This window comes from Protopterus annectens, chromosome 10.part0 (genome assembly GCF_019279795.1).
Source record: "Protopterus annectens isolate FY-2018-M chromosome 10.part0, PAN1.0, whole genome shotgun sequence".
NCBI lineage: Eukaryota > Metazoa > Chordata > Ceratodontiformes > Protopteridae > Protopterus > Protopterus annectens.
In genome coordinates, this window is record NC_056744.1 from 972336079 (window position 1) to 972356216 (window position 20138).

General features: G+C 44.3%; 1 protein-coding gene across 1 annotated transcript in view; it reads left to right on the forward strand.

The window, feature by feature from the left end:
* The window catches only part of XPR1 (xenotropic and polytropic retrovirus receptor 1), a 2667923-nt gene that overhangs the window by 1904209 nt on the left and 743576 nt on the right, over positions 1–20138 (forward strand). The window contains 1 exon segment of the mRNA XM_044085740.1: positions 16328–16347. Within this exon segment, the coding sequence (XP_043941675.1) occupies positions 16328–16347 (20 nt within the window).

Here is a 20138-nt window from a genome sequence, read left to right on the forward strand (position 1 = left end):
TATTGCCTTTGAGGATTTTGATATAGGTATAGAAGGCTTTGCGGTTGTTTTTTGGATCAGCTGCAATTTTGCCTTCATAGCTGGCTTTAGAGGATTTGATAAGGGATCTCAGCTTTTTGTTGAGACTGATAAGGGAGGTTTCTAGTCTTGTGACTTCATTTTTTTCTGCAACAGTTTCTTCCTTCTGTTGTAGAGTTTGATGGCTGGGGACCACCAGATTGGCTTCTTTTTTTGGAAGAGAGCGTCTTAGTTCTATTTGGTACGGCAAGGTCCATGCATTTGTGTACATGCTTGTACAGTGCATTGGTGTATGATTCAGCAGTCATGCAGTTATTTTCCATTAGCATGGGTGCCGAGAAGTTAGCCACCTCTGTTTTTAGGAGCTCAAAGTCGGCTTTAGAGAAGTTTTTCAGGGTGGTCACCTTAGCGGGGAGTGTAGGTGAGATAGAGATTTCCATGGTGATCAGTTTGTAGTCAGATTTAACCAGCGAGGAACTGACTTTAGGTGTGGAGCAGTGGTTTCCCATGTTGGTGATAACCAGGGTGAGGATGTTGCTTCGTCTAGTGGGGGTCAGAATGAGCTGGTCCAGGGCATTGGAATTGATAAATTCCAGAAAGCGTTGGGCCTGTACATTGGTACTTGAATATTTTTCCCAGTTGATGGAAGGTTAGTTGAAGTCATCCAGTATGAGAGTTTTGGTTGGACCTTGTATAGATTCCAGGGTGCTTAGGAAGTTGGAGTGTGAGTCTAGGGACATGTTTGGGGTTTTGTAGCAGGCTATGACATGTATCGCTGTCATACCCAGTACTAGTTGTACCTGAAGTATCTTGGATGCTTTATGCTGGGCTACCAGTCTAGAGGTGTGCGTATCCTTTAAGAATATGGAGGCACCACCACCTTTTGAGCTACCGGCCGCATTCTGGGGCCAAATGTTCTGGAATGAGTTGTAGCCTGGGAGCACAGGGGTGCTTTCTGACTCTTTAAACCAGTTTGTGCATCCTTCCTTACAGGTACGATTCCTATAAATAATGTAGTGTATATTCTGTAACCATTGTTTTAAAATTACAAATGTGTAATATTTGATGATTTGGTTACTTTTGTTAATGTTAATATGAGTTTGCAATTTCTGAATCAGCTAATCAGAAGTTATTTAGCATTCATATTTGTCGCCATGTACCTGATTTTCCTTTCAGATATCTATCAAAAGTCTATGATATGACAGTTGACTGTACAACACTTCTACACATTGAGGTTTAGACATTTTAATACACCTATGAGTCTTCAAGTTTTGTACAAGTGTAATTAGAGTGGAACATGCTTTAGCCTTTAATGCACAATGCAGCTTTGGACACCGCAGGGTCTTAACAGTCAACTTTGTATGAGTTTTAGTTTGTAGCTGTGCTGACAGGTTTGAAATATGTAATGTGTATGATGTACAGTGCAATGAAAACGTATTTGCCCCCTTCCTGATTTCTTATTTTTTTGCATGTTTGTCACACTTAAATGTTTCAGATCATCAAACAAATTTAAATATTAGACAAATATTAGACAATAACCCAAGTAAACACAAAATGCAGTTTTTAAGTGATGATTTTCTTTATTAAGGAAAAAAAAACCTATCCAAACCTACATGGCCCTATGTGAAAAAGTAAACCTATCCAAACCTACATGGCCCTATGTGAAAAAGTAATTGCCCCCCTTGTTAAATCATGAAGTAACTGTGGTTAATCACATTTTTGGGAAAGCTGAGTTCAAATTCACTAGCCATACCCAGGCCTGATTACTACCAGACCTGTTGAATCAAGAGATCACTTAAATAGAACCTGTCAGACAAAGTGAAGTAGGCCAAAAGATCCCAAAAAGGAAGACATCATGCCGCAATCTAAAGAAATTCCGGAACAGATGAGAAACAAAGTAATTGACATCTATCAGCCTGGAAAAGGTTACAAAGCCATTTCTAAAGCTTTGGGACTCCAGCGAACCACGGTGAGAGCCATTATCCACAAATAGAGAAAACATGAAACAGTGGTGAACCTTCCCAGGAGTGGCCGACGTACATAAATTACCCCAAGAGTGCAGCGACGACTCATCCAAGAGGTCACAAAAGAACCCAGAACAACATCTAAAGAACTCCAGGCCTCATTTGCCTTAGTTAAGCTCAGTGTTCATGACTCAACCATAAGAAAGAGACTGGGCAAAAATGGCATGCATGGCAGAGTTCTACTGCGAAAACCACTGCTGGCCAAAAAGAACATAAAGGCTTGTCTCACTTTTGCCAGAAAACATCTTGATGATCCCCAAGACTTGGGGACTGATGAAACAAAAGTTGAACTTTTTGGGAGGTGTGCATCCCATTACATCTGGCGTAAGAGTAATACAGTATTTCAGAAAAAGAACATCGTGCCAACAGTCAAACATGGTGGTGGTAGTGTGATGGTCTGGGGCTGCTTTGCTGCTACTGGACCTGGACAACTTGCTGTGATTAATGGAACCATGAATTCTGCTCTCTACCAAAAAATCGTGAAGGAGAATGTCCGGCCATCAGTCCGTGACCTCAAGCTGAAGCGCACTTGGGTTCTGCAGCATGGCAGTGATGCAAAACACACCAGCAAGTCCACCTCTGAATGGCTTAAGAAAAACAAAATGAAGGTTTTGAAGTGGCCTAGTCAAAGTCCGGACTTGAATCCAATTGAGATGCTGTGGCATGACCTTAAAAAGGCAGTTCATGCTCGGAAACCCTCCAATATGGCTGAATTAAAACAGTTCTACAAAGAAGAGTGGTCTAAAATTCCTCAACAGTGATGTGAAAGACTCATTGCCAGTTATCACAAATGCTTGATTGCAGTTGTTGCTGCCAAGGGTGGCGCAAACAGTTATTAGGTTTAGGGGGCAATTACTTTTTCACATAGGGCCATGTAGGTTTGGATAGTTTTTTTTCCTTAATAAATAAAATCATCAGTTAAAAACTGCATTTTGTGTTTACTTGGGTTATCTTTGTCTAATATTTAAATTTGTTTGATGATCTGAAATGATGCCACAATATAGAGACAAGATGATCAGCTTTAACAATTGGCTTAATGTTGTTTGATGATCTGAAATGATGCCACAATATAGAGACAAGATGATCAGCTTTAACAATTGGCTTAATGTCTGGTGTCATTCAAAGGGGATCCAGTGTCTGTCTGCCTGGGATGACATGCTTGACAAGCCACGTTGCTTCGCAAGGGATGGCTTGCACCTATCACCCCTGGGATTCCGGATATTGGCTAAGGCTCTTGCCACCCCCATAGTGCCTTTTTTAGGCAAGGCTCAAATTCTAAACCTACCACCCTAGAAAACAAAAATGGGAAGAAACTGAGGGTAATGCTGCTCAATGCCAGAAGTCTAAATCTCAAAATGCACGCACTCGAGGCCCTTCTCAGTATGGAGAACATCGATGTCTGTGCTGTAACTGAAACCTGGTTCAAGGCTCCTGAGAGCACCCCGGCACTATTAGGTTTTACCTCATATCATGCGTTCCGGCCCCAAAACCCGAACCACACCACAAAAGGAGGGGGTGTATCCATATTCATAAAGGATACCCACACCTCCAGGTTGGTGGCAACGCATAAGCTCGGAAACCATCCAGGTGCAACTAACCATAGGCAAAACTGCTCTACAAATTGTAGCATGCTACAGGCCACCCTCTCAAACTCAGGAACCCCACACAGCCTTCCTGAAGACACTGGAGGGTATAAATGTATCTCCAAACACCATCATATTGGGTGACTTCAACTACCCGAATATAGACTGGGAACATTACTCAAGCCCTAACTTTCTAGCCCAACGGTTCCTGGAGTTCATAAATTCAAATGCCATGGAACAGCTAGTCACTGTTCCCACGAGAGGAGAAAATATACTAGATCTCATTGTCACAAACATGGGGACAAAATGCTCCACACCGGAAGTATATCCCTCATTGTTGAGATCGGATCATAAACTAATCTCACTGGAAATCCACATCCCGCCCCCACCCCAAACAAAAAAGACCATAGTGAAGAACTTCTCTAAAGCAAACTTCACACTACTCAAGACTGGTGTGGTATCCTTCAAGGCCCCTGAGCCAGAGGAAACCACAACCCAAGCTGCGGAAGCCCTTACAAATGCCTTCTATGAACACCTCCAGGACTGCATGGATCAGGCAATCCCAAATAAAACCAAGACTCTTTCCACAAAGGGCAAACGTCCAGTCTGGTGGACCCCAGCCATTAACAAACTTTACAATAAGAGGAGAAAGCTATTACATGATAGAACAAAATCCATAAAAGGGAAGTCATCCCTGATCATTATTAGTAAAAAAATACGAGCACTCATGAAATCAACTAAGGCCAATTTTGAGAGAAAAATTGCCATGGATTCAAAGGACAATCATAAGGCCTTTTTCAGCTATGTTAGGAACCTGGGTGGAAACTCCCAGATATGCTCAGAATTAGTCCAAAATGATACAAAAATCACTGAACCCACAGACATTGCCAACATACTGGCAGACAGGTTCAGTGCAAACTTCACCCCCCCCCCCTAAAGGAGAGATAACTATCCCAGCAGAGTGTAGCCTCCCGGACATCTCAAATGCGCAGGTGAAAGCTGCTCTCTCTAAAGCTAAAAACACAGCATCAATGGGACCGGATGGTGTCCCCGGCTGTGTGCTACACGAGCTAAATGAGGAATTAAACCCGCGCATAAGGCAGCTGTTTAATCTCAGCCTTACCACAGGATACGTGCCCAAGGAGTGGCATACGGCAACTGTGGTCCCACTCCACAAAGGCGCCTCTCACGGACCCTGGTAATTACCGCCCATAAGCTTAACAAGTCTAGTCTGCAAAGCTATGGAGAGGATCATAATGGAGCTCATAAACAAAGATATAGGGGACTTGCAGACATTGGACCCGACCCAGTTTGGCTTTGTCAAGGGAAGATCATGCCTTTGAACTTGGTCGACTTCTTGAAACAGTCACCAAGGCCATTGATGAGGAAAGGCAGTCCATACAGCCTACCTTGACCTTGCAAAGGCTTTCGACACAATACCCCACTCGGGTATTGTAGAAAAACTTACCAGCTTAAATGTAAACCCATATGTCACAAGATGGGTTGCAAACTGGCTTAAGGACAGAACCCACAGGGTTAGAGTTGCTGGCGCTGTGTCAGACTCCAAGCCGGTCACAAGTGGTGTCCCACAGGGCTCGGTCCTTGGCCCCTATTGTTTGGCATCTACTTCTCAGAAGTACAGGCCAACATGGGAGGACTTTGACTGACAAAGTTTGCAGACGACTGCAAACTGGGCGCCATAGTGGAAAGTGCATCGGACACGGATATCCTTCAGAAGGGACTCACGGAAACAGATAGCTGGTGCCAGAGCCATGGCCTGAAGTTAAACGCCAAAAAATGTATAGTCATACCCTTCGGGAAAAACAAGGTAACCCCAAGCTACCATATAGGTGGCAATCCACTAAGCACAGAAGAGGTTATCAGGGACCTGGGGACCCAGGTTGACAGTGGCCTTTCTTTTGACACTCACGTTGCTAAAGTGGTTAGAAAGACCTTCTACATTGCCCACGTGATCATGAAGGGATTCACATCCAGATCTAGTGAGGTCATTGTTCCCCTGTACTCTTCCCTTATCAGACCAATGATCGAGTACAATGCCCCATTCGGGATGTATCTCACCCGACATCTGCAGCAATTGGAGAGACCCCAAAAGTTCCTCACCAAAAGGATAAAGGGACTCCAAAATCTGTCATATGCTGCCAGATTGAAGAAACTCCAGCTCTATTCAATCGCATACCGTCTGCTCAGAGGTGACATGTGCCTGACATACAAGGCCATGTCCAACCCGGAATTAATGGATATGCTCCACCTCAAAAAATCCAAATCCACCAAAACCACTAGAGCAAGCGACTTAAACCTTAGCACGGATATAAATAGGACGTGCTGGAGGGATAGATTTATCACTCAGAGACTCCCTGTGCTGTGGAATAAAATCCCGGTCCATGTGAGGCAGAGCACCTCGCTGACTCTGTTCAAGAGAAATCTAGACCTGTGGATGGGAGATCGTAGGTTTACCCCGGGAATCATCTCTGTGTCACTGTTGGACAGAGGCACAACAAACTAATGGGCACAGTATTTTTTCATATAAGGGGTGGCGTAAGCCACAAAAATTTGGGCTAGGCTTATAAATGCCTTAGGGCAGATAGCCTAGTATAAACCTATGAACCTATGAAACATTTAAGTGTGACAAACATGCAGAAAAAAAGTAAGAAATCAGGAACGGGAGCAAATACCTTTTCATTGCACTGTGTTTATTTACATATATGTCTATATTTTTCTGTATGTATATTTTTTTCGAAGTAAATTGTCAAAATTGGATGCTGTCCATTTCATTATGCATCACGAATGAGTCATTGATCTGTCCTCTGATCCAACTTGGCCATTTCTTTCAGACATACGATATGAACATCAAATTCCTCCCTCTCCAATAATGCCTCACTCCTCTTCAAACCCTCAGACTTCATTTGCCTCCATTATGGACAGACGCAATTATGAACCTCTCTTGAGTTAGGTAAAATTTTTTGAATTATCTCTTTCTGTGTGTAGGATTCTTCTTTCCTTGTCTAAATAGTTTAAATTTAAATTATACCTTCCCTCCCATTAGGTTGCTGTAGTTTTTCACTGGCATTAGGTCTTTTCCCACCCTTTCATTTTCTCCTTATATTAAAAAAAAAAAGCTTTCCCACTATCTTTAAGTTATAGTTTTTAGTGTGTGGTCGGTGTGTCTGAGTGTGCATTCCTGTGTGAGTGCTTTCCGCATGTCAGACAAACCAGAGAATCACTCTGGTTTTAAGAGATGTGCCTCTTGTGGTTATAAATTTTCCCAATATGATACCTAGAAGAGGTGCATTTATTACTCGGCTCCTGGGCACTTGAAGATGATGTGTGACATTTGCTCGGCCTTCACTGATATTAGGAATAAGCTCATCTTAAGAGGGCTTTTCTCTCTTCTGGAGTCCAGACTCCTTCTCAAAAAAAGCAGCCCCCCCCCCCCCTCTGCTTCCCTGGTGACTTCTGCTTCTGAAAAGTGAGGGAAGCTTTCGGATCTGTCCCATCAGATCGATCCTGCCCTCACTTCTCACCAAATCCAAGAAGTCCCTTTGATCCGGAAAGGTTGGCACTGACCAAACCTCCCACCCTGCCGGATCCCCCTTTACCTTGGGTCCAAGCAGCCATTCGGAGCCATCGGAGGTTATAGGGATTCATAGCTTCTCTTCTCCAGAGCAGATCCTGAATCACACACACCCGGATTGTAGATCTCGGAGTCATGCTCTGCACCTGAGAAAGTCCCCCTCTTCTGCTCAGACTGTCCGGCCAAGCATGTCACTGGTGCAGTTGACTTATTCTTCTCTGTCCTCTTGGCTGTCCCTCTCTGATATGGATTGGATGATGAGGAGTTTCCTTAAAGCCCAGATCCAGGTGAGGATTTTGCCTTTTCTGTCCCTTGCTGGATACATGAGAGCTCCAACCCCAATACCTTAACCTACTCCTCCGATCCACTCGGCTTCATAGTCACAGGGCCTGGTAATCCCGAGTGAGTCAGTGTCGGATTGTGGGATAGTCCTTTCCCAGCTTCTGGCAGTGTCCCAGACTGGCTCAGTTCTGATTCTGTCAGAGTAGAGTGGATCCTGAATCGGAGGGGTTGATGCCAGGTCCTCAGGGTTGGTGTCTGCTCCAACCTTTTGTGAGCCGTCCCTTCTGCTGAGGGCCTGAGCCTTCAACAGCTTGGGTCTGGTGCCCTCTAGTGATGTTGGATCCGGAGTAGCCTCATCAATTTCTTCCTTAGGGATATTAGCCTGTGAGGTGGGGGGACAGGTTCTCCCAGCATCCTCGACATTCCAGGTGGCAGAGAGGGCATTCTCAATACCTTGAGACATGCTCCTTCTTCCACAAGGCCCTACCCAATCCTCTGTGGATCGAAGCTTTGCTCACATCTGTCTGATCCATGGTCAACCTCTCCTGGAGAGTCTCCAGTCTACCCCTCAGCAAGGGATTTCCTTGATGTCCTTCAAGAATGCAACTGCAGTCATAACATATGGGTTGTCCTGCCTCAGGCAGCCCTCGGTCGGCCGAATTCCAAAGTCTGGGTCCGGCGTCGGCTGGTGTCACCTCCTCTCCGACGTCACAATGGCTGGAGTATAAAGGCATCGGCCGACACCATCTTCTCCAGTCTTTCTTGCCGCGCGGTGCCCGAAGCAGAAGCAGTTCGCAAGTGCCGGTCGGTCAGCTCCTGTGTTTTCAGTACCGAAGTCATCTAAAAGCTAAGTACCCCGTTGGGGAACATTTATTCTTGCCTCAGCCGATGTCAGAACAAATTGAGAAAGTTAATAATTGTTTGCCTTGTGGTAAACAAATACCTCATAAGGACTTCCATTCTCTCTGCCTTCCTTGCCTGGGCCCAGACCACGACGTCTCGGCCTGTGCTGCCTGTGCTTGCTTTAATAAGCGCACTCTCAGGCGCCGGGCAGAATTCGCCGAGGACTTTTTCGGTGAATCTTTTGCATATATCATGCCGTCGGATCAACCGACAACCCAATCTGCTAAAAAACGCAAGGACCGGGACCGACATCCTCGGCCCGCGTCCACTACCGATGCTTCTCCCAAACCCTCGGCTAGTGCTCCGGTCCCTTCGGAAGTGGTAAATCAACCGCTCCAGGCCGACGACACAGCGTTAACATGACATTCGGTCTCAGAGATCTCTCCGGTGCCGGTTGTGGATTTTCCTCCGGAAACCGAAGTTCTGGATCTACCCGACACCATTTCTGTGGACAAGGTTACGCCTGCACGTGGGGCTGCTAGGCCTCCTGTATCCATGTCCATCAAGGCCTTTGCACGTGCTAAGGCCGCCAGTCAGGCCAAGGCCCATCCTAAACCTACTGCCCGGGCCCCTTCTTCTGATAAGCAGATCATGTCTTTGGCTGCTGATCTTATTTCCCTTATCAGGGGGTCTCAGCCTCATCCGGACAGGGGTTCTCAACTACCTGCAGAGAAAAGGCCTAGAACTGAGCAGGCAGACGACCTCTCTTCGGATGAAGCCTCTGCGGATTCTGAGCATTCTGATACCCAAGAAGAATCCTTCCAGGCCTACGAGGACTCTGATGCTGAGGAGTCAATTCCCTCTGCCTCCCCTCCAGAGGATTTCTCTTTTGGTGAAGTCCTGCATTCCATGAGGGAACATTTTCAATGGCAGGGTCAGGAATTCTCTGACTCCAGGAAAAGGCTTCGTACCTTCCTCAAGCTTCCCCAGCACAGACCTTTGGCTATTCCACCTGTTATGGATGTTTTGGGTGATGTTTTCTCTGACTCCAGTGCTAACCCTGACTCTCTTCCTCCCACTCCTGTCAAGCCGGACAGATATTATAGGGTCCCTGACACTCACAAGCACCTTTTTAAGGCCCACTCTGTGGATCTAGAAACTATTTCACAGGGCCTCAAGGGAGTGGCTACCTCCTCTGCCAAAACCCATTGCCAGCAGACAGAGAAGCAAGGTCCCTGGAGAGATGGGGTAAAAAAGTATATACCTCTACTACCCTAGCCATGCCTTTTTCACATGTTTCAGTACCAAGATTTTCTCTTGGATTATTTACAGAAAAAGTTAGCCTCTCCTGAGCCTATTGATAAAAAAGCATTGCAGGATCATATACATAACACTCAGCAGGTTAATAACCATTTTCTTCAGTGTGGTTATGATGCACTGGAAGCTTCATGTAGGGCAGCTATGACTGGGGCTGTGATACGTAGACATGCTTGGTTAAAGGATCAGTCTTTGCCTGACCATGTTAAAGTAAAGTTACTGGATGCACCTTTGGAAAAACAGAAGCTTTTTGGTGCAAATGCACAAGATGTATTGAAATCCATAGAGGAAAAAGCAAAATCAGTACAGACAGTCAAGGATTTCCTTCAGGTTCAGCCACCCAGGTTCAGCAGAAACTGGCCCTCAAAGAATTGGTCCTTCCCCAGCTCTGATAAGTTTCAAAGGGGAAAAAGCAGACGTGCCCGAGGTAGAGGGCAATACCGAGGATCTTACAGGGGCCGCCAATGGCAACCTCCAAATCAAAGAAGTGGCGCAGACAGTTCAGCTGCACCACAAGGACAATCACAATGACTTGACTTTCGTTCCGCCTACAAAGGCTCAAAGAGAAGCACCTTTGGGCGGAAAATTATCCTTATTCTCACAAAACTGGCATATGTTAACCAAGGACAACTGGATTCTGGATTTGATAGACAAAAAGGTTACAGATTCCACTTCCACACATTACCAATAAGACAAGGCATGCCAAATCTGTCACATCATCAAAGGGCAGAGGCACTCTCTCAAGTTTCCAAGCTGTTAAGTATAAAAGCAATAGAAAGGATTCCTCTTCAGGAGCAAGGCCAGGGATTTTATTCAAGGCTGTTCCTTGTTCCAAGAAAAGAAAACAAATGGAGACCCATACTGGACTTGTCATCTCTAAACACTTTTCTCATAGTGCCAAAGTTCAAAATGCTGACGCTGCAGCAACTCCTTCCCATGTTGGGCAAGGGGTCTTGGCTGGTCACTCTGGACCTCAAGGAGGCATACCTGCATGTCCCAATCAGACAAAGCTGCAGAAGATACCTCAGATTTCTTGCAGGGACAGAGCATTATCAATTCTCAGCATTGCCGTTTGGCTTATCTACTGCACCCAGAGTGTTCACGAAATGCCTGGCATCAGAAGTGGCACACTGCTGACTGCAGGGGATTCAAATATACCCCTACGTGGACGACTGCCTCATACAAGCAGACAACAAACAAACCTTAAAAGAAAATTTGGACTATGTCATGCATCTACTGCAGGCCTTGGGATACACAGTCAACATTCAGAAGTCAAAACTACTGCCATCCCAACAGATTGATACTGAAGATCAAAGCAGAACAACCAACAGGCATCTTGATAGCTCCAGACTGGCCAAGGCAACACTGGTATCCATTGCTATTGACCATAACTCGGACCAAACTATGGCCTCTGACCCTATGGCCCCTGCTCCTAACACAACACAATTACAGGACTGTACATCAAGACCTAAAAACATTACATCTGACAGCCTGGAGACTAACATGACTTCTCCACCTAATTCTCTTTCAAAATCAGTTCAAGAAATCTTGCTGGAAGCACGCAGACCTTCCACTAGAAAAACCTATTCAGCCAAGTGGAAGAGATTCAGCATCTGGAATGCCAACAGGGGTCAGGACACAGCATTACCGCGTATACCTCAGATTTTAGAATACTTGGCGGAACTATTCCATACTGGACTCTCATACTCTTCAATAAAGATTCATGCCTCAGCAATCTCAGCAAAATACAACTGTGACTCTCCAGTGTTTTCTCATCCTCTGCTAAGACAGTTTCTAAGAGGAGTAAAGAATATCAAACCTCCCAGAAAACAACCAGTACCTGCATGGGACCTCAATTATGTGTTGGAAAAATTAACTCTTCCTCCATTTGAGCCAGCAGCAACTTCAGAAATGCAATTTCTTTCATGGAAGACAGCCTTTTTATTGGCAGTCACATCTGCAAGAAGAATTTCGGAGATACAGGCACTCATGGCAGTGCCTCCCTTCCTCATTTTTCATCAAGACAGAGTTTCTCTAAGAACCAGTCCTACGTTCATGCCAAAAGTTATTTCCAGGGTGTCTCTAAATCAAGCTATTCACCTGCCTACATTCTTCCCCAATCCTCAAAATAAGGGGGAAAAACTACTGCATACTTTGGACATACACAGACAACTACGCTACTACTTGGACAGAACTAAGGCCACCAGAAAGTCTGACCAACTGTTTGTAGCCTATGCTGCTGGAGTGCAAGGAAAAGCAATCTCCAAACAAACAATTTCAAAATGGATTGGACATTGCATCAGATTCTGCTATTCTTTCCATGGAAAGGGTGTGCCAGCCAATATTAGGCCACATTCCACCAGAGCTATAGCCACTTCCACAGCTTTCCTAAGAGGAGTGGCAACAAAGGACATTTTAGAGGCTGCTACATGGAGCTCCGTGCATACATTTACCAAGCACTACAACCTGCCTTTATACTCCATATCCCGAGCAGGCTTTGCTTCGGCAGTCCTGCAGGGGATTTTAGCTACACCATCCTTATCATAGTTCCATCCACCCCCAGCTTGGCTATGATATTCAACCCATATGTTATGACTGCAGTTGCACTCTTGAAGGACATAGTACAGTTTTGTACCTACCATCAATGTAGATGTCCGATAGATATGCAACTGCAGTCGGATTTTCCCACCCTCCTACCCCTCTGTATCCTTCATTTTGGGTCCCTACCCCTCTGTATCCTTCTTTTTGGGTCCCTACCCCTTTTCCCATTAGCTGGGGGTATTTCCTATGGTGTATCTGTTTATTACTGTTGTGCATGTTTGGGATTATTTTTTATCCATTTACCAAATTTAGCCTTCCTAGGAGGGCACCTGGCATCTGGGGCAAGAAACACTGAAGAAGATGGCGTCGGCCGATGCCTTTATACTCCAGCCGTTGTGACGTCGGAGAGGAGGCGACACCAGCCGACGCCGGACCCAGACTTTGGAATTCGGCCGACCGAGGGCTGCCTGAGGCAGGACAACCCATATGTTATGACTGCAGTTGCATATCTATCGGACATCTACATTTATGGCAGGTACAAAACTGTACTTTTTCCTAGTCCTCCCTCCAAGTACCCCGCAGAGGAGGTTCCCCAGAAGTGCCGATGCAAGAGGAAGCACATCAATTTCCCCTTGGAATCTTTGACAGAGTGCACCAACTAAGACAAAGGGGACAGGTCACCCAGATCTCCACCCGATAATCTCTCCTTTGGAGATATCTTTGAAATCCTGAAACACAAAGGTGGATAGTCATCCCACCCCCCCTTACTCGGAGGAGTCAGTGTTCCTGGAGGCATTTGGGGCAGGACCATGTACATCCTGGGTGACCCCACCAGTAGACCAACTTATTCACCCCATCTCCGCCGGGCTTGAAAGGAGGCTGACAACATGGAAATAATCCTGAAGCACGCAGGTAAGTACCTTAGTCCCCCCAAGGATCATCCCTTCTGGAGGAAAGGTGTCCCAGTTGATGCCACTGTGGTGCCGGCAGCCAAGAAAGAGCTCACTGAACAAAGTTCTGCTGTCCATCCCCCAAACAGAGAGTCTCAGACTTTGGACAGGCATGGGAAGCGAGTATATGCCTCAGCCACCTTTTCACTGAGAGCATTGAATTACCTGGCACACTTCCCATGCTTCCAGAGGACTTGGTGAAGGAAATTTCCACCTCTCTGATGCAGTCGCTGTTGCAGGAAAACTTCAAGAAGGTTTCCACACAGCTGAACACCACTGTTTCTATTGCTAATTCCTCAATGAGGCTACTATCCCATGCAGGGGAGGGAACCTCTTGAGCAAGCTGGTTCAGGCATAGCCCTTAGAAGACTGCCTGGATGAGACTTTGAGTTTAGGGACCCCTTCAAGCCCTCATTCATTAACGCCCTTTTTGACAGTTCCTCTTTGTTCTGAACATCAGTTAAGGAGACTGTTACCCACAGTGAACAGGAGGACAAGACTCTATCTGCCATAGGGATCAAGTTTTCTTCCCCCTAAAGGACCTTTTCCAGGAACCAGTGGAATGGGAAGAAGATGTGGTTCCACACATCCCAAAGGCCCTTCGTTGATTCACAAGATGAATACAGTTCTAGGGGCAGAGGAAGAGGATTCAATGATAGATGCTGTCCCAGAGGGAGAGGGGGTCCACAGAACCAGGGCTTCAGGGAACCCTTTTCTGACAGGCCATTTTCACCACTGCTCAACTGTCCTATTCTGGAGGCAGTCGGGGGGGAGACTATCCTTAACACCCAGAAGCCTGGACAGATATAACAGATGATGCCTGGGTGTTAAACATTATTTCCAGAGATTACTATATACCCTTTTCCCTTCCTCCTTCCCACACTGGGAAGCATCTCCCTGACATGCCACCCAGTCAGAGGGAGAGTGCCCTTCTAGAAGTACAAAAACTTCTAGACCAAATAGTCATCTAGTGGGTCCCAACTGAACAATGAGGATGTGGAACTTGAGCTTCTGGTGACCTTTGACCCATACTGGATCTAAGCAGTCTGAATCTATTGTCAAGAAGATGAAGTTCTGCATGGTTATGGCACAGTCCTTTCTGCCGCTTATGCTCAAGGATGACTGGATGTGCTCGGTGGATCTCCAGAACGCATACTATCATTTCAAAATAGACAGGTGCTCCAGGAGGAGCTGATCATTATCAGTTCAGAGCACTGCCCTTTGGTCTCACCACTGCCCCTCAGGTGTTCACCCGATGCATGGTAGTAGTCACAGCGCATCTCCACCCGCAGGGATTCCAGGTGTTTCCCTACCTGGAGGATGGGCTCCTAATGCACCCACGAGGCATCAACTATTCTGGGTGATTCAGGTGATGTTGCATCTGTTTCGCCATCTGAGAATCACAGTGAACATGGCAAAATCCAAGATGGTACCAGTACAGGACATCAAATTCATCGGGACTCAGTTGAACATGGTCACATAAGCTGCATCTCTTCCTTTACAGAGGATATCCTCTCTCAGGCAGCAGGTTCAATGCCTACTAGGCATGTCATCTCCTCCAGCTCACCTAGTTCTCGTAGCCTTGAGTTCTATGTCAGCCTCCATCCTTCTAGTGCCATTACCCAGGTTCTTCATGCTCGTTCTACAGTGGCCTCTGGCAGTACGATGGTCCATTCAGTGCCACACTATATCAACCCTTGTCAAACTTACTTCAGTTTTCAGGCACCACCTGCATTGGTGGATGCTTACAGACTGTCTTCATCTTGGCAGGTCATTTGTCCTCCCCCCTTCTTCGGCCACAGTGACCACGGAATCCTCCCTCTTGGGATGGTGGGGGCATTTTCAGGGAAGGATGGTCAAAGGCACATGGTCCCCTAAAGAGACCAAATTGCATGTAAACATCCTGGAGATGAGAGTGATTTTCCTAAAGTTGCAAGCCTTTCAGGACTGCCTTCCTATGGGGACAATTGTAGTCTTGACAGACAACGTCGGTGGTATGGTACATCAACAAGCAGGGGCTAACCTATTTTTACCCACTTTGCAGAGAGGCCATGAGGGTCTGGGGATGAGTGATTACTTCAAACTGTTTTCTCATTGCAATGCACATCCCAGGAGAATCCATAATTCTGCCAGACAATTTAAGCAGGTTGATATTAAGTCCTCATGAGTGGTCCCTGAACCAGTCAACAGCAAACGAGATCATCAGCCATTGGGGCCAACCTTGCTGCAGTCTTTTTGCCTCTCCACCTAAACAGCAAGTGCAGCAGGTACTTCACTCTGATCATCCCTGTGGGGGAATCACCCAGGGATGCTCAAGTCCATGATTGGCCCCCTAGTCTCCTTTACACTTATCCTCCGATTCCCCTGATACTCAAAGTTCTACAGAAAGCCAGCAAGGTAAAGACCAATCTTATCCTTATTGCCCCTCATTAGCCTCGTCAGGTATGGTTCCCCTTTCTGCATTCTCACAGCAAATATCCTCCGTGGATACTGTATCCCAGACAGGATCTCATTTCCCATTCATTGGAACAACAGATCCCCAGTCTTTGATCCTTCAAACTAACCACTTGGTTTCTCCACTTCCAGTGATCTTGCTAAAGTCCAGGCAGCCGTCTTCTGTCCATGAAATTATCTTTGCCTTTCAAAAGCCCTCCACCAAGAAAGTATATTGTAGCAAATGGAATAGGTTTTCCATCTGGGCTTCACAAAGGAATATCATCCCCTTTTCAGCTTCAGTCTCAGACGTCCTTATGTTTTTAATGTTGCTTTTTCACGATGGAGCTTGTTTTTCTACAGTAAAGGTGCAACTTGTGGCTATCACAAATGTTCTCGTGGGGAAGATAGTTAGGTTTTCCTCTGTCCTCTCCTCTTCCAAACTCTGGTGGGCTTTCCTAAAAGGGGTTTTTCATCTAAGACCTCCAATCAAGGGTCCTTCTCCTCTTTGGGATCTTATTTTGGTACTCACCCAGAAACCCTTTGAACCTGCTAGATCTTGTGGGATAAAGTATTTGTCATAGAAGACTGCCTTGCTTTTGGCTTTTACATCAGCCAGAAAAGTTTCAGAATTACAAGCTGTCTTCTCAACCACCGCACATAACCTTCTTCAAAGATGGAATTTCTCTTAGGATTAATCCTTCCTTCATTCCAAAGATCACAGTGGAGGCCAACATTAACCAGACCATTCACTTGCCCATATTGTTTTCCCAATTATTCCAATAAAGGTGAAAATATGTTGCATTCCTTGGATGTTCACAGACAATTACGTTTCTACCTACATAGAGCTAGACCTCACAGAACATCAGAGCAGTTGTTTATTGCCTTTTTGACAGATTGGGTTAAGCTGTCTCTAAGATTACTGTAGCTAGATGGATTACAGAATGTATTTTCATGGTTTATTCTCAACAAGGCAAGCAACTTCCCTGTCCAGTTAGAGCCCACTCCACCAGATCAATGTCGACTTCTTCAGCCTTCTCTGTCTTATAGAAGTTGACTCTGTCCCCTTTTGAGCCTCTTGCATCTGCACCTCTGCAGTTTTTGTCTTGGTGGATGATGTACGTGATGAAACTCCAATGGCAAAGGGAACGCACCAAACTCCTCCAGCAGACCACAACTAAAATGAATGGACTGACAATAGCATTCATACAACATAAACAAGTATAGTTTAATTTCTAAGCGCTTTCACCTTCAGTAAAGTCATCATCAGAGATAAAATCAGATCACAGGAAGCAAATCTGTTTAAATCTACCTATCAGTAGGTATTTAACCAGTAAAAACCCTTATCAAGAATAAGTGTAGTGGCATTTAAAGTGACAGTGCATATATACAAAGCACAAATACAAATAAGCAGTCATGAAAAACATAAAACTTAATACTATGCTACTTAAAAATGGAAAAAAATACTTAAATACTTATTATAATGCTGTAGCTCTTGCTTTTAAAATGCAGTTAAGAGAAAACATATTATTTAATCCCGGTTTATTAGTTGCATTTAACTGGATCTGCCCATTTAATTCTTTCTGTTCGAATAACAGTTCACTTTCTCCCCCTCTGTACGACATACAACCCTGTCAATAATGAAACAAAAAATCTCCTGAAGTCTGGACAGCACATAGTGCGTTTAAAAAGAGCATTTGCAGATTTGGATTTTTTATATCATGAGCATGTTCATAAATCCTTCCACTAACCTTTCTAGTGGTTTTACCTATATAGAATGCAGAACAAACTGAACATGTAGCAAGGTAAACAACCATCTTCATATTACAATCACATATCCCCGGACATGAGAGAGATTTTTGTCATGTCAATCAATAACTAGATATGTCCATCTTGTATAAATTTACAATATTTACATTGGCCGCACTTAATCATTTTTGAACTTAAAAATCTTGTACTGCTACTACTATTTCTTTCAAAAATATTCTTTAGAAGTTTTCACCTCTACTGTATGTAATTTTGGGTGCTAGACATGAAACTTTGTGATGTTCAGAAGTAAAAAACTGTACTCCAAGTTTCGTGTAAAATACCTCTTAGTGCTGGTGCCTGATGGTTATATCTAATAATCATAGTACTAACCCTTTCATGATTGTTGGTGACAATCTTTTCACTCTGTGAAAATTCATTCATTTTATTAGCATTAGTAAGTAAAGGGGCAGATTTGCCATACCTTCTAATATTTCCATCTTAATAGATTCAACCAGTCCAGTAGGATAATACCTTTCCCAGAACATATTGCCAGGCTTGTTTAGCTCCTCTTTAAATACAGTGTCAAGAGAAACTATTCTTGAGTGGTGTACCATTTGGCCTTTGATTATATTCTTTTGATAAGGGGGATGGTAGCTATTACAGTGTAGGAAGGAGTTTGAATAGGTCTTCTTTCTGAATATGTTTGCAACACATCTTTTTGCTGCCTATCCTTAGTTATTGTTACATAAGAAAGTTGATTTGATCGCTTCCAGCTGTGGATGTAAACTCCAAGAAGCTAGTGGAGGAATTTAGTTCAGATAGGAATTGCTCAAACATAGAAACATCATCGTCCCACAAAATTAAGATGTCATCCAAAAATCTGAAGTAACGAAATGCTTAGTTGAAAAACTTGGAAGTGAAGACCTTGGTGTGCTCCCAATCTCAAGAACTAAATTTACTTGTGGGAACACATCTAGCACCCACAGCTACCCCTGTAATTTGATGGTAGAACTCGCTATCAGAATAAACAAAGTTATTTTTAATACTGTTTCAGGGAATTCTTGAATAACATACATCTCATAGGCATTCTTTGTTTTGTCCTTAAGTAACATGTTATGACAAGGCTGTAAACCCTCATTGTGCAGAATCACTGAGAGCCAGTTAACCACATCTGTGGTAATAAAGCTAACATTTTCCTTGAATGGAACAGAATTTAACAAATGTAGGAAATGCCATGAGTCACACAGAGTATGTTTCTCACTTTCCACCAAAGCTTTACAGCTTGCATCAACATACGTAGCTAGGGGCTCTGCTGTGGATTTAGCTGCTAGTACGTCTAAGTGGAGAGTTATGTATATACTTGTGCACCTTAGGTATTCCAAAGGTTGCTGGAATTACTGGCTTGTTAACTTTAATAAAATCCAACACATCTCTTCACATAGCCCCCTGAAGAACAAGATCATTCAAATAAAAATCTGTTTTACAGTAGGCTATGTTAACTTCATTTTTTGATAACCTGACAATATGCAGATATGTTATGTAATAAAGCCAACATCTTACTTGCATAAAGGAAGAAATCCATTATAACAGCCCCCCACCCTTACCCGGTTTCATAAAATGGATCTCCTTGTTGCCGTTAATCTGCACCAATAGTTCTTTCTTCAGACGTTATTTTCTTTTACTTTACTACTATTTTTCGTGAAACATCTGAATTTATCCTCACAAACTCTCTTGAAAACAGAAATCATAGGGCGGCAAGGTGGTACAAACATACTCTTCCTTCTCAAAACCAAGGAACTATCGGTAGGGAGGGGGAGAACAACCAAAAAAACATGTAAGGTTAAGCTGTCTGACAAATAGTTTAAAATGCAGTAACACTTCTGCTCTTCCCTCATTAAGCCAATCATTGAGTACAATGCCCCATTTGGCATACCTCACTAGACATCTGCAACAACTGGAGAGGCCGCAAAAGTACCTCACAAAGAGGATCCTAGGCCTAAACACTTGTCCTATATGGACAGACTAAAAAAACTCCTATTCTCTGTCTCATGTCGCCTACTTAGAGGCAATCTCAGCTTGACATACAAAACCATGTCTGATAAAGTTGTGTTAGAAATGCTACATCTAAAGAAATCCCAATCCCTCCGCACCACATGTTCCAGTGACTTGAACCTCATTACCACAATCAGTAGAATGTGCTGGAGGGACAGGTTCATAACTTCAAATACATGTCAAACAGTCCACCTCACTGGCTCTCTTCAAGAGAACCCTTGATGAGTGGATGGGAAATAGAAAATTCACCCCAGGGATCACTCCAGTGGCTCTTCTCAACAGGGGCACTGGAACTAAGGTCGGGTGGCACAATGTCAGGGTAATCCTATGGGCTAGGTTTGTAAAGGCTCCAGGGCCATTAGCCTAGTACACACCTCTGAACCTACTATAGCCTGTTTAAAGACAGGAGCAAACTTAAACCCTTTTTTAAAAAGTGAAACGTGTACTGTCCAGTTCAAGGTAACTATAATTAAACACTTTGAAGCCATCATTCATAGCAGTTTTGAAACAACCATTGCCGTCCACTAAATGGTCAGTAAAAAAAAAAAAAAAAAAAAGTCCCATTTAATTTTTCTTGTTGTTGTTCCTCCCTTTTATGGTCCATTTCAATTGCTTGGGAGAATTCAGTTGCTGATTCCGAAAAGGGCGACTCTGGAGAACAAATCTATTGGAGGGCCTTCTTTCATTATGGTCAGGCTCTCCATTTCCAAAATTGTCAAATACCTCATTGTTTTTTGTAATGAAAGGGCTAAGG